The sequence below is a fragment of the Heterocephalus glaber genome, unplaced genomic scaffold, assembly GCF_053883595.1.
Source record: "Heterocephalus glaber isolate CG9 unplaced genomic scaffold, H.glaber_assembly_v1.0 deba00001428, whole genome shotgun sequence".
In the NCBI taxonomy this organism is placed as follows: Eukaryota; Metazoa; Chordata; class Mammalia; order Rodentia; family Bathyergidae; genus Heterocephalus; species Heterocephalus glaber.
Genome location: NW_028258293.1, coordinates 10358714 through 10382787, shown reverse-complemented (window position 1 = coordinate 10382787; position 24074 = coordinate 10358714). Strand labels below are relative to the sequence as shown.

Genomic DNA, 24074 nt, shown 5'->3' with positions numbered 1-24074 from the left:
GCTTCCCACAGCCATAGTCCTAACTACTATGCTAAATGCTTTCCCATCTACCAAGCAGCTTCACAGATGATGTTTCTGTTATTCCTTGTGGAAGCCCTAAGGGTTTCAAAAGGCAGGTGGCCTGATTGCTATTTTGTAGGTCACAAAGTAGACTCCAAGGCTCAAGCTGTAAGTCGCCAGGTAGAACCAACACTGGAATTGGGGCTGCAGGACCCGAGATCCTGAGCTCATCCAGGGTCTGGAGGAATCTTTCATCCAGGGCTTCTATCCCACAAGTCCTAGCAAAGCAACTTCCTCCCAGGCATCCCCTAACTATTGCTTGTGGTTGAAATTATACAGAGCATGTTTGACAAGCAACTCAACTTAATGATTCCACTTCTATCTTCAGGGAGAAACTAGAGGCAGGTCACAAGATTGTTAATAACAATCATAATACAATATTGGAAAACTGCAGAACTTCTTAAATGTGTGACAGAAATTCACATGACCACTGGGTAATGCCATACTGTTAAGTAAATGATGGTTCATCCATAGGATGGAGTATTCTTTTTTTTTTTTTGGTACTGGGGCTCAAACTCAGTTCCTTGCGCTTGCAAGGCAGGTGGCTTAACCACTGAGCTAAATCCCAGGGCCAAGATGGAGTATTCTATAGTCATTAAATATGAATATTCACGAACATGGGAAATTCTTCCATATAATATTAAGTGTAAGGGCAAGATTCTGATTTATACTATGATTTTATCATTACTAGCAATACAGAAAACTGGAAGGTTATATGCAAAATGTTAACAATGGTGGATTTGGGGCCATTCTTGTCGATATTTTTTGTTATGGATTTGTATTTATTTTATAGTCTATGTATGTATGTATGTGTGTGTGTATTTTTAAAAGCAAAGTATATTGACTGGGCCAGGCAGTGGGTCAGGTCCACAAGGCAGGATGACCTTGCCCCAGTGTGGATTTGTGCGGTTTCTAGTCTGGCTCCCAGGAACATGAGAGGCACAGCAAGGCCTCGAATCGACCGGTGCAGACCCTAAAATCCATGCACACCGGAGCACAAAGAGACAATGGACATTTTTCCCTCTGATTATTCACTGCGAGCCAATGGCTGGGATGGGAAGATCCTATCTCTTTCTCAGCCCAGACTTTAATTTTTTTTGGTTAGAAAAATGAGGTGCCAGCCGCCCCCCTTTCTCTGTGTGGCCCACTCATCTGTCATTTTTGTGTCATCCGTACGTGTTCCGCTCCTGGGCTCTGGCACTCCCTCGCAGGGGTGTCGACCATGTGGGGTTCTGGGGAGACTCAGAAAAGGTGATGGCAGCTTCCCTGCAGTCACAGGTGGCTCTAGGGGCCCTGTCTGTGCTCTCTCTGGGACAACTGGGGGTCCCAGCAGTCTCTCAAGGGACACACTGAGCAGGGCCCCCCAGTGACCTCCTGGGTCAACTGCTCTCTCGGCCCGTAGCTCCCACTCCCGTGACAGCCCGGGAAAGGGCTGGTCCCACACGAGAAGGGGTAAGTGGCCTGCCCTGTGACCGTCAGTCAGGGTGGGCAGATGTGGGTCACGTGCTCCTGTCCGGGCTCTGGGGACGGGCTACATGGGGGCTCTGACCACCATGGAGAAGCCAGGGCCGGGCACCCCTCGGCCCCAAGCAAAGCGCTGGGTCTGCAGCCCGGGGAGGTGGACTTCGCCACCCACTTTCCAGGGTGAGGATAGAGTTCCTTGGGGTGCCTCAGCCCTCCGGGGATCTGCAGTAGAAACAGATCCCTCCGCCCCTGCCCGGGGGCCAGCGACTGCTCTGAGCATCAAGGAGCTGGCAGGTCGGCGGGTCACTCCCGATGCGAACGGCATTCGCACCGTTTCTATTTCTTGAATGGCTTCATTTTCATTAGAAGTTTAATTGAATGATCCCCTTCCTTTCATTTATTAATAACTGCCCGAGGAGAGCGAACCCCATCCGACAGCTTTCCTGTTTAGCCCCATCATTACCGCGGTGGTTCTTTGTTCGGGTTGCAGGCCTGCAGGGCTATGAGGAGCAGGCCGGTCCTCGGGAGCCCGCAGCCCCGGCCGGGGGCGCCGGTCGCTGGAAGCGCGCTCCTGCCGCCCAGTGGTGGGAAGAGATATTGCAGGCTGCCGGACGGCCTGAGCGCGCCGCGGCTTTGCCGCAGGCCCGGATGAGCCTCTGACCCCGAGGCCGGGGCGGGCGTGGGGTGGTTTCCGGGGCTCGTGGGCCGCGCTCCGCGGACAGCCGTCGGGACGGCGACTGGCTGAGTTATGGCCAAACCGCGGCGTGCCAGCCGTGTGCCAGGCACCGCGGGAGACTTGGTTTGTGTTCATGATTTCACTTATTTTGACCTGCGAACTAGACGTGACTCTTACCGGAGACGTGGACGGACGGAGGGACCTCGCTGTCCTGCAGGGGGCGCACGAGTCACCATCTCCGCCCTAAGCTTTCTTTCCCCTGGTCCTTGAAATCGATTTTAACTCATTTCCACCACCCCACCACCCCCGAAACTGGGGCGTGAACTGAGGGCCTTCTCCCTGAATTACACCCTCAGGCCCTTTTTATTATTTTTTAAATTTTGAGCTGGCTCTCGCTAGGTTGCAAGGTGGCCCAGGCTGAGCTCAAACTTCAGTCCTCCCGCTTCAGCCTGCCCGAGCGCTGGGATTACAGTGTGTGTCACTACCCCTGGCTATTTCCAAAATTGTAAAATGGAAAGCTCTCTATAGATCGCCAATATTCTGTGTGCCCTGCTAGCACATCCAGAAAGCACGGCACCGATTGTCTAAGGGTGCTTTTTGCTGCAGTCCCCACCTCTCTGTCGCCCCCACTTTATGCCTTCCTCATGACGTCACCGTCCTGGACTCTGGGCAGTCTGTTTTATGGATTCCAAAGGGAGGAGAACCCTCTGCCCCGAGGCTTGATGTAGGACCTTGGCAAGCCACGGCAGAGAATTACCGTACATCTCTCCCAGGGGTAGTGTGAGGCTTAAAATAGTCAATGGTATGAAGCGCTTAAATCAGTCGCTGAGACCTGGGAGGCTCCGCACAGCTGTTGTTATCGTTATTTGCTCCTTTACAATGTCTTTTAGTATCTTTACAATATCTTAATGTCTTTTAGGTTGAACTCTGGTAAACACTTTGTATTAGTCACTTTCCCGTTGCTGTGACACAATACCAGACACAGACAATTTAAACGAAGAGGGTTTATTTGGTTCACGGTTCCCACTGGGTTCAGTCCCTGGAAGGTTGGCTGCAAGGCAGAAATGCATGGTGGAAGGGCCTGGTGGAGGAGAGCTGCTCACCCCATGGCACCCAGGGAGGGGAGGGAAGGAAGGAGCCAGGGACAAGAACACAGCCTTCCGGGTCTTTCCATCAGTGACCACTTCCCTCAGGCTCCGCCTCCTAACTCATAGCACCCCACCATCCAACCTTCCAAACGCATGAGACTTTTGGGGGACATTATAGATCTAAACTCTAGCGCTCTTTAAACTACGGGTCAGTTTAGCTGTCGGAAAGGCATTGTGATACGGTCAGAGAGACTTCAGCTTGTTCCTATTTGAAATACAGATAATAATATGTACTTCTGGGTTTCATGAAGACCCTGTGTGTGAATAATTGTTACATGGGTGCAGCACGGGGCCTGATGTGCTTCATTCCTTCGCCTCACCAGGCTTTCTCAGCCCCAGCACAGGTGATGTTTGGGGCTGGCTAATTCCTCATGTGGGGACTGACTGGGCGCCGTGGGCTGTTTAGCAGCGTCCGTGGCCTCTTACCATTAGGTTCCAGCGGCTCCTGGTCCTCCGGATGTGAAAGTTAAAGATGTCTGCAGATGTAACCAGATGTCCCTGGGGGTCCACACAGAGACACCCAGGTTAGGTCTCCCACAGGAACAGCAGCCCACGGTTCCGCTGCCTCTGTGAACCCATGCGAGGCTCAGAAGGACGCAGCACAAGTACCTCAGAGTAGTGACTGTGTTGGCCATGGTACCAGGCAGTGCGTCCGAGATGAACTGGTCAGTCAGTGCCCTGTAGCAGTAGCCCTTCCGCAGTTTTGCTTCTCTCTGGTTAAATCCATTTCTGTAATCGTTCTGGCTTTGATCTGGGTTTGATTCTGGTTCTCCTCCTCCTTAGCTGTTTGACCTTGGGAGTTACTTAGCCTCATTTTTTTTTTTTCCTTCTGTACTGGGGATTGAACCCAGGGCCTTTGCACTGAACTTATTCCCAGTCCCTTTTTATTTTTAGTTTTGAGACAGGGCCATGCTAGTTGCCCAGGCTGGGCTGGAATGTGTGATTCTGTTGCCTCAGCCTCCGTGAATGCTGGGATTACAGGCGTGCACTGTCACACTGGGCTGAGTCACTTAACCTCTTTAAGCCCATTTCCTCATTTAAAAAATGGAGATAATGTATCTCCTGCATAGGCTGGTGTCAGGATTAAAGGAAATAATGCTTGCAAAGTGCTCAGCCCACCTCAGAGCTCACGCCTCTGCTATCCATACAAGGCACCTTGGTGGGCCTGGGGACCAGGACGAATGCAACATAATTCTGTGGCTCTTCTCCGGCCGCCTTTGCTCAGTTCACACTTGCCCCAGCTTCCTCTGCAGTATTGGGTGGGTGTTTTTGGCCTAGGTTTTGAGGCTGGGAGAGAGAGAGAGAGAGAGAGAGAGAGAGAGAGAGGTATCTGCCTTCTGCCCAGATTTCACTGTCTGTCCCATCCTCCCCTGCAGACTCCTGTGTTATCAGCGACCACCCCAAAATACAGATCAAGAACTCAACATTCTGCATGGCAGCCTATCCCAACCTGACCACGGTTAACTTCACCAGCCAGGCCAACAAGACGTTCGTCAGTGGGAGTGAAGAGTACTTCAAGTAAGACGGCTGGGGCGTGTGTGTGAGTGTGTGTGCACGCACATGCGTGTGTGTGCTTGTGTGTGAGTGTGTGTGTCTTAAAAGCCTCTCTAAGAAAGCCCACTAATTCAGGACCAACCCGTTCACAGACCACAGCCGAGGGGTTGTCGGGCTGGGTCATTCCTTCTGCATCCTTCTTTCTCACCTTCCTGATGATCAGGAATGAAGACTTTCCTGGTTTTGCTTCCAGAAGTAGATTGCAGGAGGGTGGATGGGAATGAAGTCAGGGCTGCTGCAATTCATCCTGCTGATGAAGAAGAAAACGTTTTGTTTTATTTAATTAAAGTGTTTATCATCAGGGCATGTTTGCAGGACACAGTGATTACCTGCACCAGAGGAGTTGGTCCTGCCCAGAACACATCTTCGTTCTTCTTACGTCCCCTCCCCTCCCTCCAGGCTGCATTTACTCCCTATTCTCCCTCCTACCTCTCTCCATCTCTGAAAAAGAAAACATTTTAGAACTGCGATCCCGTGCTATCTAAGAGACCTTCAGTTTACCAGGATGTTTTTCTCAGTTACACTTCAGAAATGAGAGGTAAAAATATGAAAACAAGGGCTGCAGATTTAGCTCACTGGTGCCACCGCCTGCCTCACAAGCACAAGGTCCTGAGTTCGATCTCCAGCACCAAAAAAAAGAAAACAAATCCTGGCCAAAGTTTTAGTTTAAATAAGAATTATTTTCTTTCTTTCTTTCTTTCTTTCTCCTACTTTACCTTAGTTTTGTACTTCTACATCTGTATTATTGCTCTCTTTCTTTTTGTGGTACTGGGGATTGAACCCAGAGCCTTCACACTGAACCCTTGGAACTTTTTATTTTTTATGTTAAGACAGTGTCTCACTAAGTTACTAAATTGCTCAGGCTGAGCCCAAACATGTGATCCTCCTGCCTCAGCCCCCCAGACTGCTGGGATTACGGATGTGTGCTTATATCTGTATTGCTATATGTTTGGTTTTTTTTGGTACCAGGGATCGAACTCGAGTCCTTGCGAATATTGCTATATGGTGACGACCGGGGCTCAGGAATATGAGAAAGTCCTCAGTTAGCATAAGAATATTTAGTAAAGTTTGTGAAATTGTTTCTTTCTCTTTTTTTTTTTGGTACCAGGGATCAAACTCAGGTCTTTGAGCTTGCGAAGCAGGCGGTGGAAGCACTGAGCTAAATCCCCGGCCCTTGAAATTGTTTCTTAAGGGAGGTAAAAGTAGAGAGTCCAACTGAGGCCCGATAAAGAATGTTGTCAGGCTAACCTTCAAGTCAGGAGTGACGAGCCCTGAGGTGCTCGGGGGCTTGGCAGCAGACATAGAGAAGTGAAGTATAAACAGGCACGGCTGTGGGGAACGGTGGGGACAGTGGACGCTGCAGGGGACGCCAGGCCACTCTGCCAGGTGGGCGCGTCACGCTCCCCTCAGCTGTCACTGCCTTGGGAGGGTGCTCAGCACCGTGCAGCGTCCGTGTTACAGGAGAAGCTGGGGTTCGGCTGGATCGCTACGTCACCTCTCCCATTGAAACGCTAGTAAAACCTTTCCAACAGAGCGCGAGCCCAATACGACGCAGGTTATCAGGGCCTTTGGTTTGTGGCCTTTACTCTTCCTAAGAAACAGCCACTGATGCTTTCCTATCTCTTCCAGCTGCCGTTCTTTCCTACTCCGGGCTTTCTCCTGTGGGGCTCAGGCAGTACCGGGTTGGGCCCTGGAGGACAGAGGGAGAGGAAAGCTGGAGGGCCCGTGACCGCTGACCACCGTGTGGGCGGCCTTGTGCTCCCCCGGCATTGAGACCCTGGGGCCGGCCACCGGGACCAGGCAAAGCTGACCCCACAGTCTGTCCAAACCCGCTTTTGGTGGTCTCTCCTCAGCCCTTGGGGCCAGTTAATTTCTGAGTAGAAATGTTCCTGGGAGCTTTCGTGAGGGACCTGTGCAAGATCTCTTACCGACTCCCGGAGCGTGGAGGTGGCCGAGGTGCTTCGTGACTGATGAGCAGGTGTTTTACCCATTTGGGGATGGGGTCACGGGGAAGGTCCTTTTCATCGCTTGGGAAATACAGTCCCCAAGGTTTGGCCTCACAGCCAAGTTTGGATCCACTCCTGGGTCACCCCACACAGCCCTGGAGCCCAGGGTTCTCCAAGGTTGGCACCGGAAGAGGCTCTGTCCCCACAGGCATGCCCGTCCCTGTCCTTCGAGGCAGGGCTGGGTGCTGAGGGCAGCCTCAAGGCCCTGAGCAGCTGCTGGCTGGGGAGCAGCAGCTGGTGAGGCTGGAGCAGGGCTGCCATCCCACGACCCCTGCAGCTGGAGACCTTGGACCCTGCAGGTCTCAGAAAACTGTTGCCTCACAAACCCAGCAGCTTCCTGCAGGACTCGTGGCTGGCTCGGCTCTGCAGGGACTCTGTCCTTGGAGCTGCCTCCAGTCCTCAGGACCAGGTTGCCCCGCTGGCTCTCAGGCCAGGCTGCATCTGCCCACAGGGACGTAGGAGGGGCCAGCCTGCCACTTCTGCACTGGCATCGCTGACACTCGGGTTGCTGGCAGCTGCACAGATGCAAAGGCCCCTCTGTGTCGGCCTCTGCTTTCCTGTCTTTGCGTCTGATCCTTGGATAAGTCAGAGCAGCCCCTTCTACATGTCAGCCAGCTTCAGCCAGGCCAGCATGTTTAGTCACTTAGCATAAGCAGTTCCTCCCTCCCTCTCTCTCTCCCTCTCTCTCTCTCTCTCTCTGCAGCATTAGGGATGGATTGAACTCAGCACCTTTCCATTGAGCTGTATCCCCAGTCTTTATTATTTTTTTTTGAGGCAGGGTCTTGCTAAATCACTAAGTTGCCAATGCTGGGCTCAAACTTGAGATCCTCCTAGCTCAGCCTCCCAGAGTGCTGGGGTTACAGGGCTGTACCACCATGAAGTCTGGCTTGTGCCAGTTTTTAAAATTTAAAATTATACAAATATGTGTGAATGCTCATAAAAGAATAAAACAGTCCAGAAAACACACACATCGTCCTCTGCAGTTGAGGGTTCCAGTTGCACTTCCAGGGCAGCTGCAGTGATGCTGGTCTGGGTGTTTTGCACAGAATCCTGAGCTTCATGAGGAGCAGAGGACACCCAGGCGGGGTCTCTGCAGAGAGCCCAGACCCTTGATGGGGAGCTGTTGGGCGTGGTTTGAAGTTCTAGGCTCTGTGGGGAGATTAAAGCATCAAGATTCTCACCTCCCCTTTCCTTCTTTCTCCTCCCCTTCCTCCTCTCCCTCCCCTCTTTCTGATTCTTAGGTACTTTGTGCTGAAGATTTCTGCTGGAATCGAGTATCCTGGTGAGATCAGGTGGCCGCTAGCCTTCTGCCTCTTCCTGGCTTGGGTGATCGTGTACGCATCCCTGGCTAAAGGAATCAAGACTTCAGGAAAAGTAAGAACTTGGATTTACCTGAGTAAGGAAAACCCCTGGACTGCCCAGGAGGGGTGCATTACAGAACAGACAAGGGGAGAGTGCCGGTAGATGTGGGCCCTGATGCTCGATCTACCCCGCGGTAGCTGTGGACTGTGGGCAGTAACTCTGCTCTCATCTGTAAATTAGATCAAAACAGCTTTCCTGCAGGGTAGCATTAAGGATTCAGTGAGACAGATGTGTACTGAGCCCTCAAGGTGTGCCAAGGGACTCTAACTAGTTCCTGTCCTTCCCTGTCAGAGGCTGCTCCTCATTCTGCAGATGGAGCGGCCCTGGTATACCTTTGTTGCTTTCCTTAAACGCTAGACCCCGTGCTGCTGGCTTTATACCTCTCGGTCCAGCTGCCAGGTCAGTTCTTGCTTCTGCTAAGAAGCTGGCTGAAGATCAAAATGGTGAGGTGGGCTCCTTCTCACTCCTGACCATCTTGTTCTTAGATTTCAACCCTTCCTCCCGCTCCCGGGCCCAGTGCTCCTCCCCAGCACATCCTCCAGCACTAATGCAGGGCTAGCTTGCCATGGGACTTTGGGTGGGCCTTCGGAGACATGGAACTGCAGTTCAGTTCCAATCCAAAGCAAGGAGTCCGGTGACTGCAGGCCACACTATGCATTGTAGGGTCTCACTGACATTGCTCCATGTTCCTGCTGTCCTACAAATCCCCCACTGAAGGGTTAACCAATCCCCCTTGTATTGCTCAAAAACCTACTGCATTTCCTCACCTTGAGAGGCATTGTATGTTTCAGGAGGAAAGTGAAGATGTCATTAAAGCCCAGCAACTTAAGATGTAATGGTGGACTCCGAGACCATAGGTTGTGGGTTGAGCTTGGTCCAGTTGTCCCGGCCAGGGCTTTCTGTGATTACATTATGATCAGTGGGCTCTGTGAGGATCAGGTCTCCTGGGGGGGCTGGTCTGTCCACCTTCCACTGACACACACGCCTCGCAGCCCCCAGCAGGCACCCAAACGTGGCACCCCTTGGCCACACAGACCAATCTGTCTTCCCTCTGGGCACTTGGACACCTCATGTGTTCCTCTTGGTCATAGCACTCTGGCTCTCTCACGTCAGCTGTTGACACAGGGCCTTGAAAGGTGACTCTGGCAGGTTTGGGAGCATTGCCTGGGGCAGTGGCACGCCTGGTACCTCAGACTGTGTGTTTGGGAGAGCCCAGCCAGCTAGAGAGAACCAGACTGCAGGTCGGGAGGCCTTGACTCCTGGCCTCTGGGACATCTCAAGTTGTTTGCTGTTTAGGGACATCTCCCACCAGGCCAAGAAACTTGGCTGAGCTTTTGATTTGTGATTAGCTTTTGTATGTTTTTGCCAATACGTGAAAAGAACATTTTCTCATCTTAGCTATTTCAGGAGACTTCAGTGTCCTCGTTTCTAGTGTGATGGCAATCAGACTGGGTGAAGCCCAAGTCCTTCTGGGTCTAACATTCTGTTGAACACTTGCCGAGTGAGCTAGAAGACCACTTGTCCTCTCTGGACTCAGTTTCCCTTTCTGTAAAATGCCCCTGCTGGCTTGGAATGAGTACTGGGAGACTGGATCGATGGGTTTTCTAAGGCTGTAGGAAGTAGGGGAATCGTAAAGTGTCCCTTACAGCAAGCCAGGGTGGCCATGTCCTTGCATTCTTGCCTTCTCTGGTGTGGAACTGAGATCGAGTGGGAATTCATCAGCTTCTGAGGGCCCGGCCAGGAGATCAGTCAGCAAGCCCAGCCAAGTATTTGCTCAGCTGAAATCCTCCCAGCAGGATGGTTCTTTGCAGCTGGAGATGGAGAAGAGAAGGTGGCCTCAGCCATGACCTGGCGGACAGGGTACAAGGTGAGACTGGCAGAAGAGCTGAGCAGTGAGGAGGGTGAGAACAGCCATGTTCCCGGTGGTGTGAGGAAGGAGGCCTTGGTGGCTCCAGAGCCAGACCAAATTGAGTCAAAACCTTTGCTCTGTCACTGTCAACACTGTGTGCTGTTTGCTGATTGTGAATTGCTAATTGTGTTGTTTTCTAGTTGTGAACTGCTTGCTAGTCTATACATTGGGGATGATAGTACCTACCACGTGGGAGTGCTGCACGGAGTGAAATAGTGCCTGTAACATATCTGGCATCCGTTCGCTCATTTCATTCAGTTTTATTATGAGTGCCTGGGGTACTGAGTGGGTGTCATGCACTTTGACATCTGGGAAGCAGTGGTTTCGGGGGGAAATGGGAGGAGAGCGAGGGGGCTTTGTGGACCACTCTGTCTGGGACCATACTGACCGCTTCGCGTGCACTGGTTCATTCTGTCTTCTCAACCACCCGCTGCTGAGCGCAGTGGTTCCCCTCTCACAGACAGAGGAGCTCCTCCAAGTGTAGAAAATCCCCTGAAGTCACACAGCGTAAGTGCCAGTGTGGGATCTGAACTCGGGCCTGGCCTGCTGTAAAGCCTAGAACCTACATGGCATCTCCCCCAGGGACAGGTGCTGGGGGTAGAGGGGAAATGAAAACTATTTGCATGCAGTGGGGCTAAAAGCCTCCACTGTGAATCAGGACCCTGCACAGCTGCCCGCCTCTGCTGTGAGACTTGGGACAAATCACCGGATGTTGGGGGCTTATTTTCCTCATGTGCAAAGTCAAGGGCTAGAGTAAATGTTCTGTAGCATTCCAACAAGCCCTGTTTGTTGTGCTTTTTGGAATGGCTTTATAGCCAGTTCTTTCAATGGACTTGGAGTTTAATCCTTGGCGCTACATTCTGGAGGCTTTCTAGAGTACAAAGTTGTAAGCAGGTGCATTTTTCTTTCTCCCTGCCAACTTCCCTTCCTGCTTCATCGAGAAAGGTTTCCAACCAAAGACCAATTTATTAAAAAGTGAGGAATACCAATAGACACAATGAATCACACCGTATTATCGTGCCCTGGGCTACACAGACATTAATCATGGAGGATTGCTTGAGAGCTGAGGGGAACGCACGGCTGACGTGCTCATTGTGATGAGCCCCCGGGATTGCAACTCCACCAACACCGGATTTCAATGGCCCCCTCGCCCTGCAGTGCGGCCAGCTCAGCTCTTCTGGGTTAGGACCCCAGGAGCCACAAATGGTTGACTGCTTCTTTTGAGACGGAGGCCTTTGAGCAGCTAGAGCTCCAGAGGCTGGGGCGACCTGCAGGCCACCTGCAGGTGAAACTTGGCTCACTGACCACGGGACGGCACTGCCTGGAAGAGCGAAGCCAACCTAATTAGCCAGCCACCGGTTGTCATCAGCTAGTCACTGTCACTCCCGCCAAGTCGAATTCATGACTGTTCATGTTGAGTTCCTCTGACAGTCCATGCTGAAGCAGGTGCGTTCTCAGGCCCCGGATACAGGGAGCCGCCCGTGCATAAAGCCTCCATGCACACCTCACTCACAGGTGAGGCGTCCTCAGGATTTAGAAACCAAACTCCCAGCCCTCTCAGGTCCCCAAGGTCGACATCTATAAAGGGCACCTGTCATCTGCACCCCGGGCCAGGAGCAGGCGGGCAAGCAAGTGCTTAGGGGCAAACCTGAAGGAAGCACTCACACACAGGTGGGCACGGGGGCCTCACTGGCCTCAGCTGAGTCCCCCCTTCCGATGATGCGGCCCGTGGAACAGGGCAAAGAATGGCTTCAGAGTGAGAAAGCGCTGGGTCTGAATCCTGCCTCAAGTGGGAGACGGAACAAGACATTTAATTCCCTGTGAGACGCTTAACATGAGGCCTCAGCCTCCCCCTCTGTGAAATGGGACTGAATGACGTACCCGGTCGGCAGAGGGAGCTCCAGGAGGGGCTGTCTAACCTGTCCCCCGCGGACGGACGAGGGCACGGCTCGCTCGGCTGGTGGGGCCGGCACCAGTCTCGGAGCTCCGGTCTTGGAAGTTGCCCCTGCAGCTCCTGCTGCCTGGTCATCACATCGCCCGTTTCCACCTGTCGCCTTTCTTTCCCACCGGCCCCAGACCAGACGGCCTCAGTTGTCCCCTGGCTGTACCAACGGCCGTAGGAAGGGGTGGAGGTCAGACGGGCGGAGACCACCAAGACCACGCCCTCTCCGGTAGCTCCTCCTCCTCTCGGAGGAGGAGGGGCCATGTCCTCGAGATGTCGGGGCTCCTTTCATTCTGTGACATCGCTCTGGGCAGGGCCTTTGCTTCTCCTTGCGACTGTAAGAGGAGGATAGAAGTGGGTTTGTAGATGGGGGAGGGAGCTGGCTGCTGTCGCCTCCCCCAGCCCCGACCATTGCCGCTTCTTGGGGACCAGAGGGGAGGACAGACTGCCGTCCTGTGGGCAGGAGAGACATGTCCTGGTCAGTGGAGGGAAAAAAGAGGCAGCTAGCCCGTCCCCGGGTCTGCAGTCAGAAAACAAGAGCTTGGCCTCGAGTAATTGGATTTAGACGCCAAGGTCACTTCGCCATTTCAGCAAGCGGGAGCTCCACCTTTTCTGTTGCTGAGGCCAAACACTTAGGAGCAAACCTTCACTCCTCCCTCACTCCCTCACTCCCAGTTAGCTAAGACAGGAATTCTTTTTTTTTTTTTTTTTTTTAAACATGTTATTTATTTGGCAAATGGTACTACAATTACAAAGACATATTTACCATTATCTATTTTCTGAGCTGTCTGGGATCAAAGTTTAAATATTTTTGCAACTCTGGAGTCCAGTTTTTTACATCATTTTCACTGTATCTCCCCTTCCAACGTAAATGGCTCCAAGGATTTTTCAGCTGGATAAATTGCAGCCCCTTGAACTGTCTAATATCCAACACAGCGTAGGCGTGTGTGGGGACCAGGCCCCACTTCTCTCCTTCAGCCCCAGTCCTCATTCCGGTTGACACGGTGATGAGGACATCGCCTTTGTGAAATCGTTGATAAAGCATTCTGAAAGAATTATCCTGACTGAAAGTTTGGCTATCCGAATGCACAGCAATCCTTTCCGGTATCCACCCAGTCAATGCATGCAGATCAATATTCGAGTTGGATCCTGGGAAATCCCATCACTGTCATGTATGCCTTTTCTATGAGAGACACCCATAATTCACTTTTATTGTTGGAATAAGAACACAGCAGTTCTCCCTTATGATCAACAGGCAACTGGTCATCAATTATCACCTTTCTTGGGACACCATTGAGGTGAAGTTTTGCCATATACTTTCCACACGGATTGTACTCTGGTTCACCATCCTTATTCTGAGGATAAATTATGCTGGTAATCAACTTTTTATTAAACCGTCTCTCATAAGCTGCACTGATAGCCAATGATGCCACCAAGGAACAATCTGATACGATTGTCTGCTTTATGCTAAAACTGGACACAGTATATATCATTGTAGGATTGTTGGTGAGGTCTTCTGGTCGTACCCACTTGGAAAACATAGTTTTTTGTTTAGGTGATAATGGTAGCTTGCCCCATCTATCACAGAAAGGCATTGGATAAGCAAAACGTTCCCTCAGATCAACACTCAGGAAAGGAACATATTCTATACCATTTATTTTTGAAGTTGTCCTGAGCACCTCTATCTCTTCTGCTGTGTACCTCTGTCCTTGTGCATCATATGACTGCGGACTTATAAATGGCTGAGGCTTTTCAGGGAAAGAATTAGCTCCTAGTGGAAAATGTGTCTTCACTGGAGGTGGCTTTGGTTTAATATTTGTTGACTTGACTTTGTAGAATGGTTTTGTCAAAGGCTCACTCAATGCTTCTGCACTATCTAGTGCCTGCCGAGCCAACTGTTTCAGTTTATTTTGCAGGGTTTTATCAGCAGTTTCAGAAGAAGTTTTCAGACAGAGATCCACAGCTTCTGTATACAATTGTCTAGCTTCATCAGCATTCTGTTTTTCATCTTCATCAAAAGCTTGTGTAACAAGAAAATGAGCACACTCTAAGTCTAATTGATGTTTTGATTTCAAAGGACCAGCATTTTTTGACTAAACTGCAGAATGTAGAGCTTGAACTCTTTCAAGATACTCATTTATTTTTTCTTGAATATGTTCTAGGCTTGATCCTCCCATCTCAGCATAAATTAAGGCCTGTGCTGCTTCCTGTAATCACAGTACTTGGGAGGCTGAGGCAGGAGGATCCTTCTAAGTTCAAAGCCAGCCTGGGCTACATAGTGAGTTCAAGCCCAGCTTGAACTACATAGCAACTCCCTATCTTGTAGTAAAACACCGCCTCGGAGTAGCGGCCTTCGTGGTCGCGCTGCACTGGGAGCCGGGCGAAATGCAGGGCGTCCCGCTCCAGCGCTGTGGCGTCCATGGCCGCGAGGCCCACCACAGGAATTCTTTTGCTCTTCTTGAAAATACACCCACCGTCTGCCTGTCAGCAGCCCCCCATGGCATTCTGGTCAGAGCCATCGCCACTGCCTGTCTGGTTTGCTGCCCCAGCCTGTCCCTGGCACCCTGCAGTGTACTAGTGAAGTAGCTCTGGATGACACCGTTCAAATGTTAGGGCCTGTTACTCCTCTGCCCCAAGCCCCGTCCTGGCCCCCACAGTCCTCACCAGGCCCCACCCTGCTCTTCAATCTCTCTCTCCCTCCCCTCTGGCCCATGGACTTCTCTCCTGCTGGGTCCACGGGCCACCTCGCTAGGAGCCAGAGATCTGCTCTCCCTTGCAGGTCCCCGTATCAGTCCCCATCCCTGAAATCCCGGTGCCTGCTGCTGGCTGCCAGGCTCTCCAAAGTGGGCAGCTGGTGTGTGGCGGGGTCGCTGTCCCTCTCACAGGGCCGCGTGCCCAGTGGGCCCCGGACGGGAGATCACATGGGATGGAGAAGCTGTAATGCCCACCCCGCGCATAGGAGAAGGTATGTTCACCTAGTGGGAGCTTAACCCCATCTGCAAGTGTTTCACAGCACATTTGGGGGCCAGAGTCCCTTCCAGCAGCCCACGAAGAACGTACTGTTGTCACTGCCACCTTGCAGGTGTGGACCCTGAGACTCAAAGAGGTTAAGTCACCTCCCACGATGGCTCAGCTCGGAACTGGTAGAGTCAGGATTTGAACTCAGCCCTGTTTGGCTGGAGAGCCTGAGCTCTGGTAGTTTGCTCTTCTCCCCCATCTACCCGATCCCGATCTCAGGCCCCTGCTGCACCCTGCGGCTTGGCTGACAGGTAGAGAAGGCAAGCACCTCCCACCCATCCACAGCCGAACAGCCCCCAGGTCCGGGTGATGTTTCCTCCCCAGTGCCCTCCCTCTCTCTGGCGGGATCCGGGGCCGCCCGTGCATGGTTTTCTCCACCGTGTCCCACTCCCTCTCTCTACCCTGAGCCTCACGCTCTTCCCTAGGGAGTGATGATGCTTCGCCCTTCCACGCCCACTTTGCCCACTCCCTTCGCTCCCCCCCCCCCCCCGGCTGCACTCCTTGAAGCTGCCCCGTCCTGCAGTAGCGCAGGTGTCCTCTCCACGGGTCTCCCCGGGCATCCCATCTCCTGTGTGCAGCGGCCTCGCCATGGCTCAGACCCTGTCACCTCTCCTGCTCAGTCCCTCACCTTTATGAGCCACGCCTGGCGCAGCAGCCGGCTCCCAGGAACCTCCAGTCTGCTTGTTGCTCTCACCTGCCCTTCATAACCCGGTGTTACGGCCCAGGCTGGTACCAGGCGCTGGTCATGCATTAGCTCATTCAATCCCCGTGATGGCTTGTAAGAAGGGTGCTTTTGTGCCCGGTTTACAGATGCAGAAACTGAGATTCAGAGAGCTTAACGAGCTTGTCCAAGGCCACACAATTGCTCAGGGCCAGAGGTTCAGTTTCATTTGCACCCAAGCGTGTCTAAGATCACGATCCTTCCACCTCACTGGTTACCTCACTTAGGGCGCTCGTGTAAGGAGAGAAGGAAGGCCTAAGCAGAAAGAATTCACCTCTAATGGTAGGCTTGGGCCTCCACCAGATGAGGGGGTAGGAGCTAGTCCTAGGATCCTCCTTGAGTCCCTCACTCTGGAGGGTGCACATGCCTCGGGGGCAGCTCGCCTGGCCTGAGGTGCTGCTGCTTTTGCAGGACGCGTTCTGCGCACGCGCTCACCGAGTCTCTGCCCAATGGTCTTCTAGGTGGTGTACTTCACGGCCACGTTCCCTTACGTCGTGCTGGTGATCCTGCTCATCCGGGGAGTCACGCTACCGGGAGCTGGGGCTGGCATCTGGTACTTCATCACACCTAAGTGGGAGAAGCTCACGGATGCCACGGTGGGCTCCTACTTCATCTGTAGCGGGCTGGGGGCGGGGTGGGCAGCCCTCAGGGACGGTCCTTCGGGTGGTGTGCGGGGCCTTGCTCCCCAGGGAACCCCGCGGTCTGCTCCTGTAGGGTCTGGGTGGACTCGGTTCGCTGTGTACTCAGGACGTACCTAATGAGAGGTGAGCAGCCCAGCGTTTTCGGGTTCCTGGAATAGCTGTCCTACAGCTGGAGTCGCAGGGCAGGCTCATAATGAAGAACGAGATCCCTTTAGTAGCTCTGGGCCGTCTCTTACAGTGTGTGGGAGAGAGTTCTGGTTGGGAAATAACAGCACTTAGGTGAACCGAAAGCAGTCCTGTTATGGTAAAGGCTTCAGACACATCTGAACACTTCCGCACACCCACACAGGACCGACAGGCACTTCACCTTTCTTCTCTGAAATTCACAATCCAAAGAACTTAAAGTGTGTGGGGTGTTTAATGAGGGATGGATTTTCCCCCCTTAAAAAAAAGTCTGCTTTTTCAGAGCATATTAAGAGCACAGCTGGTATTGAGTTGGCTTACGGAACAGAAAATCTCCAGGTAATACCAGCTGAAACAAGACGAAGGTCTACCTCACTCCCACTCTTTCACCGAGGCATCAGGGTAGATAGCGACTCCGGGATGCCATCAGGGGCCCAGGCTCCTCTCTTTCTGCTCCACTGTCCTAGTGAATGGCTTTCACGTAGCTGCTGGAACTCCGGGCATCAGATCTGCATTCCAGGTATCGCAGAGAGGCAAAGATGGGGATCCAAACAGGCACTGCCCTCTCTTTTAAAGAAGAGAAACTCTAGGAGTTTCACATCATTCATTTTTACACAGTGGGCCAGAAACTAGGGCATATGATTACCTAGCAACCGGGTCTGCTCCTCCCTTAGAAGGGGAAGTCAGGCATATGGCTGCCCCTAAATCAAACCCCGGCACTGTCTCTCGAGCCTGCTGGGAATGAAGGTAGGGGTGGGCAGAGGCTTTGGCAGGGTGGCCTCCAACTTGATCTTTGCATACTTTAAGCACGGTTTAAAAACGGGATTGAATTTATAAGGATGATAGGCGGTCCATCATGTAAATCCTACGTGTACAGCTCAAACTCTTGAATGAGCTGCGGTTTTATGAGGACATTCCAGAGGAATTATGTGACAATCAAGAAGTGTCATCAGCCGAGCTCAGGGCGGATGTTCTAGGAAGCCCACTCTTGTGTCACCAAAACTGCTTCACTATGATCAGGGCCCACAGAATGTCAGGTTTTTAATAGCAGTTGTAATCCACGGGAATGCTCAGTAAATATTTTATATCCATGGTTACATTTTGTTGTTGTAAGTTGTTGTTTGAGTCTGTATCAACCAAAAAAGGGCTCTCCCTTTCCCTCTGGTTTTTCGTGGTAGAAATGTAAGGATGAAGTATGCACATGATTTGTCGAGTTCCTCACCTTTGATTAGACAGAGTTAAAACCTCCCAGGTGATTTAATGCACTTCGGCCTCAGGTACAAGTGAAGTCTATTTCTCATTGATGTTGGTATCCACAGTCATCTTATCCCTGACTGCTCTTTCCTGGGAAGACGAGGGGGCACTGGATGTGAGACTCCCCTCCCCTGAGGCCCGTCATCTCCTTCGGCGACCTTGACTGTCCTCTGCTTTGCCTCCTAGGTGTGGAAAGATGCTGCCACTCAGATTTTCTTCTCTCTATCTGCTGCCTGGGGAGGTCTGATCACTCTTTCTTCTTACAACAAATTCCACAACAACTGCTACAGGTATGTGGAGGCACTTCCAATATCCAGAAGGCCCTGGTGAGCAGAAATAGGGTCAGGGGCAGAAGAGTGGACTGAATTAGCAGGGTCTGGAGGCCACATCCTTCCGCTTCACCTGAGGTAGAGTCAGAGATTCACCTGTGATCTGGGAGAAACAACCTGCCAAGGGTGCTGTCTGCAGGTCCCCAACCTACCCTACTGACCCTGACTCATGGTGGAGCCTTAGAGGCCTCTTGGGGGATGGAACTGAGCCCCTCTGGAGGCCACCATGCAGCCAGCCACGTCCTGTGGTAGTCATCTGGGCGAACCCTTGTCCACATATAAAGTCATAGCATCACTTATAAAGTATGGTCACCCGTCACTTGACGCCTGTTTCTCTAGAGACCCCATAAGAAAGGCAGCCTCATGCAGAGCAGAGGAAAGAGCACCTGCGAACCTGACAGGTGATTTGATTGTGACTTCCCCACACCCTAAGCCGTAAGCATGGACAAGGCACTTCCTTCTCTAAGCGCCCATTGTTTCGTCTGTAAAACACAGATTGTAGTATTTTGTTGAGGGGAAAACAATGATGTATACAAAGCTTTCAGAGCAATATTTGTTTTTTTATTTTTTTGGTACCGGGGATCGAACTCAGGACCTTGTGCTTGCAAGTCAGGCACCCGAACCACTGAGCTAAATCCCTGGCCCCTCTCAGGGCAATATTTGGCACTCTGTAGGTGCTCAATGAATGGCAACTGCTATTGGTAATTTTTTAAAGGCAAAATAACTTCTATTTTTTTTGATATGTAAAAATTTCATTTATTAACTCCACAACTAGACTAGTCATTGCTTATCAATGAACAAACCAGGCCAGGTCTACAAATATGCCATAGACTGTCCCCTAAATTGTGTAAATTTTCACTTTTAATTAGAGCTCTATTTTTAATCCAAACAGATGATTAAAGGCATGTTAAATCCTCAAACTCTGTGAGGCTGAGACAGGATGATCAAAGTTTGACCTCAATCTGAGCAACTCAGATTCAGTTGTTTTCTCACAAAGGGTGATTAGCTAAGAACTCCTGAGACACCCAGGCTATTTTACCAGCTACCGCTGAATTGTTTGCCTGACAGATCTCCAATACCAAGGCAAAGAAAAACCTATACAATCCCAACTTTCAAAGTGGTCTTGATGCGTGCCTTTTTGGTTGTTTCCATCAGCCTTTCATACAACAGGAAAAGCCATTATGGTGCCAGCCAGAAATTGATCCACCTTAGGCACTTCCTAGTGAGATGGCTTCTGAGCACATTGTAACACTTATTACTGATTTAAAATGAAATAGCCGGCCTGTGATCTCTATCGCTTCAATATCGTTTATCAACACCGGTGACACTGGTTTGACTGTCAAGTTTTGAGCAAGTATTTTTCCATTAAAGATTCTGGTAGATGGTCTGGAATTTTCTCATGCAACTTGGCATGTGCACGTAAACACTCCGATATACCTCTGAAAAACAGTGACATTGCTCTCAAGAGAAGCTAGCTCCAGTTCCTGACGTAAAAGCATAACTTCTAATTTTTAAAAGTTGAGTGAGATTACATGGTATGAAGTGATGATAACAGGAAGGAAAACAACACTGGAGCGTCACGAACGAAACCCTTTGTGAGTAGGAATGTAAACCATGTGGGTGTTTTTCTGTCATTAAGCAGCACTTTAACATGAGTGTCTGTGAAAACCAAGTTAAGTACTTCACTCGGAGCCATGGTGCTATTGTTATTTTAAAAATAATGTATGAGATACTTTATGAACCAAGAATGAGGAAGAAACATTCGAAATGTGTCCCTGTCCTCAAATAGTTTAGGATCAAGGTGCAGAGTTGCAAGATCACGGGTATGGTTTGGGGATTCAGAGAGTCACACTCTCAAGACACAACAGGCTTATTGAGCTCAAGGTGACTCAGTTTTAAGAAAGGGTACAGAACAGGAGCAATGCCTCAGTGCCCAGTGACAGAGCCACGACGGAGCCCTCAGGCATCTGGTCTTAGCTGGCAGTGTCCCCAGGGCTTCATACTGACACTGCTGGGAGCAAAGGATGGTGCTGAGAGCCAGCGATGACTCTGACGATCAGGATGAACGCTGGTCGCGTCAGGACAGATTGTGTCCTCGGGCTTCCACACCTCTGGCCATCTAGCTGTGGAGCAGTGCACTTCTGCTCCCATTTTTGGGGCAGCCACAGCTCCCACTTTCTAGGTCATGCATTCAGCGGTCCTAGAAGCCAGGTCTGGGAGCCCAGGCCAGGCTTGGGGACATAATTAGTCCATGGCAATGGCTGCAGGCATCCACTCATTCACTTGGTATGGCATGAGCCTTGACTAAGGGTCAGACTTTTCTCAAGCATCTCTGAATTTTAGAGGAAGGACCACAGGTAAGCGGGGGCCTCACGAGGTGAGATTTGCACTGGGGAGGAGTGCAGGTAGGTCCAGGAGGGGAAGAAATATCTGAGGTGGAAATGAGAGGGAAGGAGAGGGCTAGGATGCGTGGAGGAGCAGGTAAATGGGATGGGAGTGGAAATTGGATACTGAGGTGCCAGGAGGTGCAGTGTTTGGGGAGGACTCGCTCTCAGCCCCACATGGGGCCTGGATTCTGTGTCCTGGCTCTTGAAGGAGCCACACACTCCCTGCAGCCTCATCTTCCTCGTGAGAGCGAGGCCTCCTGGCTTTGTGAGCTCCCCCAGGGGCCCCGCTCCTTAATGCTACCTGGCTGTTTAGACCACAGTGGATGCCTTGAGACTCAGTTCTAAGCACATGGGCCCTGGGTCAGGCACTTGGGTGAGGTGTTTATGAGGCTTTTGAAGTCAGGCTAAGGGCGTCGGTGGTCAGAACTGCTTGTGTCCCTGGGTGAATACCTGTGTAGAGATGACATGCACATGCCTGGGCACGCGCGCACACACACACACACGTGCACACGCAGCATATTTTGTTTGTCATTCCCCTTGTGCCTCACACGAAGCCCACCTAATGGCAAACTCTGGTCTCCTCCTCTCAGGGACACTCTGATTGTAACCTGCACCAACAGTGCCACGAGCATCTTTGCTGGCTTCGTCATCTTCTCCGTCATCGGCTTCATGGCCAACGAGCGAAAGGTCAACATTGAGAACGTGGCGGATCAAGGTAAGGGCAGCCGGTTCCGGGCTCACTTCACAAGCTCCTGATCACCCCACGTCAGGAACCTGGCCTTCTAGGGCAGGTGGAGGCCGAGGGAGCCCAGGGCCCCTTTCCAGAGGGACCAGGACAGTCACCAGTAGGAAGCTCAGTGCTGAGGTCAAGCTCGCCTGTCTCCAGCCAGAAATGTTGCTTTCAAACCCTGTTCTTCTCTCTCTTCTCCTTTGTCTTTTCTGGCTTCTCTTAATTCTGTCCCAGCCTGCATAGGTCAGGTCTGTGTATGCCATTTAGGTCCCAGTAGAGGATCCATTAGGCAAACCCCGTGTCCTGGAGCTGAGTGGCACCAGGAGAAGGCGCTTAGCAGCTGAGCTCTGTGGCTTAATGAGCACTAATTCTGGGGAGCTTAGCCCTACACAGCACTTTCCGGACTGTCAGGTCAGATGTGTTCTCAAGGCCTTCTGCTCAGTTAGCAACGTGGACTTGCAGTTTCCCCCTGTGCGTGGTAAGGTTGGATCGGGGTGGTGGTGGGGATTTGTAGGATTCTTGTTTACTCTCCACCCCAGTGATCCTTACACAAATGGCTAACATTTGCATGGTGCCTTCGAGGTTACCAACAGCTTTCATTTTTTATCTCATTTAATCCATATTTCTGTGAGAGTGTATGCAGAGAAAGCAATTGAGGTTTTTATTTAACTCTTTATTTCCACCCATCCTGGTTCTGCAAAGAATTTGGGGGTTGCGAAGGCTTTGAGGGGCTTCCCTGTGGCTGTGGCTTGTCATTGCAATCTGCTTGCTGTCAGGCACGAGCGGGCGCCTGTGTGTGAGGACTGGCCGGCAGAGGGGCCAGGTAACAGGCTGGTGTGGTGGTCAGCTCACTGCCGCTCTCAGGTATGGCTCTGAGAGAGAAAGCCCAGCTCTGGAAATGTCACCGTTTGGGGGACTGACTGATCTCCCCTGGCTCCCCCAGGATAATTAATGACTCCTTGGCCTCCAGGTGAGAGGGCCTTAAAGAGTTAAAAGAGCCAGCACTTTCCCAGGGTGCACCGCTGTCCCGGAGAGTGTGAAACCCAGGCATGTTTGGTTCTGTAGCAGTGGCTAAGTTAGAGGGGCCCTGGGAGCTGAGCAAATAAATGCTTTCTCCTGGTGGAGGCTGCTCTAACTCCCTGGGAGGCAGGCGGAGAAGGTGAAAGGCTTTGTCCTCAGGAGGTATGTGCCTGCCTGTGCGTGCGTGCGTGCGTGCGTGCGTGTGTGTGTGTGTGTGTGTGCTTGAGCCACCCCCAGCTGCCCTGTAACCTCATTTCTGCCCAGCAGACGGGTTCTGTCCCAGTTTCCAGCAGACCAGAGCTGGTCCGCTATTTCTTAGGACATGACTGAACTTGTTGGAAACCAGTGGCCAAGCTGGTAGAAACAGTGATTCCTGAGATGCAGGCCATGTAAACTAACTGTTCCAGTCTCTTTCCTGACTCAGAAAAGCGATTTGGGAGGGAGATGTTGCTGAAAAACAAAAAAAACCAAAACCTTACATAGAATTTTATTTAACTGCTAGGTAGAAAGCAGATTGCCTGTGTTTCTCTCTGAAATTTCCCCTTTCAAGTATTTTTCAGTTCCTCTGATTTCCCAGTGACAGCAGCACTCCCAACAGGTTCTAACTCACTGTGTTAATACTTGGTAGCTGGTGCAGGGGCAGGAGAGGAGCAAAAGCCCACGAGACCTTCTCTCCGACTCCTTGGGGGTTGCTGCTCCCGCGCTTCTGAGCTCACAGATGTTTTCTTACGTGGGCTCCTCGAGCTTATTTATCCCCTCCAGTTTAATGGAGGCTCTCCACACATGGGTCAGATGTTTGGGGTCAGGCCCATGCAACATTGTGAATTGAACAACATTGTTAGCGTTAGACACTCAGGATATTTTTGCTTACCCAATGTTGGTAAGCTAGATTCAAGTTTTGGTGTTCTGCCAGAAACAGATTCTCATTAATGACTTAACACAATTCTGATTCATTTAGCATTCCCTTTTTAAAATTTTCCTTTTGGTGCTAGGGATTGAACCCAGAGCCTTTGTACTGAACTACATCCTTAACCCTTTTATTTTATTTTTAGATTTTGAGACAGGGTCTCACTTGATCAGATTTGTGATCCTCCTGCTTCAGCCTCCCAGAGTGCTGGGATTATAAATGTGCACCACTACGCTCAGTTTGCAACTCCTTTCTGAATGAAGCATTTTTGTCAAGTGTCACCATAAATCTCAGCCACATTAGAATTTGGGGGTGGTATTGGTGATGAGACCAAGCCGTCCTCTGCTTTTGTAACAGGCAGAAGAAAGAGAAAGCAGCTTCCAGGGATGTCTTCTGCCTTTCAACCATCCACACTGCTAGCTGTGGGGCAGTGGTTCATTTTCAGGATCTAACTTGATGCCCAATGGTGCTTGTCCAATAGCAGAAAGACTGGGCCAGACTTGCATAGATAAACATGCGTGTGAATATTTTCTTTAGTGTTCCTAGGTACGACTGTAACTCTCAGTTAACCAGACTACTAGGATGTGCCACTCGGTTCCCTCACCCCCAAGTAGCTCAGAGACCCTTAGGATCAAAAGGAACACTTTCAAACAAGATGCTCCATCCACCCAGCCTCCACCCCAGCAGCTGTCTGTTGCCTGGGTCCCATCCCTGCTGCCCAAAGCTCTGGGGCTGTGTCCTGGGGCACTCATTCCAGTTGAGC

At 51.3% G+C, this 24074-nt stretch overlaps 1 protein-coding gene, 1 long non-coding RNA gene and 1 pseudogene across 7 annotated transcripts in view; 1 reads left to right on the top strand and 2 right to left on the bottom strand.

Moving 5' to 3' along the window:
* The window catches only part of Slc6a5 (solute carrier family 6 member 5), a 56857-nt gene that overhangs the window by 9732 nt on the left and 23051 nt on the right, over positions 1 to 24074 (top strand). For both annotated transcript variants that reach the window (XM_004851558.4, XM_087211544.1), the window contains exons 6-10: positions 4725 to 4866; positions 8150 to 8282; positions 16322 to 16456; positions 18125 to 18228; positions 21245 to 21369. In XM_004851558.4, coding sequence (XP_004851615.1) covers positions 4725 to 4866; positions 8150 to 8282; positions 16322 to 16456; positions 18125 to 18228; positions 21245 to 21369 — 639 coding nt within the window. The remainder of the gene's footprint in view (positions 1 to 4724; positions 4867 to 8149; positions 8283 to 16321; positions 16457 to 18124; positions 18229 to 21244; positions 21370 to 24074) is intronic.
* Positions 3209 to 12494, bottom strand: LOC110350570 (uncharacterized). Of its 5 annotated transcripts, XR_015451415.1 has the most exons (5): positions 12061 to 12494; positions 9917 to 10081; positions 9038 to 9169; positions 8154 to 8256; positions 7418 to 8057 (listed from the first exon to the last, which is right to left on the bottom strand). It is a non-coding gene; the product is annotated as an uncharacterized LOC110350570 (long non-coding RNA). The 5 variants fall into 5 exon arrangements; XR_002397218.2 differs by lacking the exons at positions 7418 to 8057; positions 8154 to 8256; positions 9038 to 9169; positions 9917 to 10081 and adding exons at positions 3209 to 3846; positions 3958 to 4635; positions 5051 to 5152; XR_015451414.1 differs by having other exon boundaries at positions 9038 to 10081.
* On the bottom strand, positions 12847 to 14377 carry LOC106009928 (calpain-7 pseudogene; annotated as a pseudogene).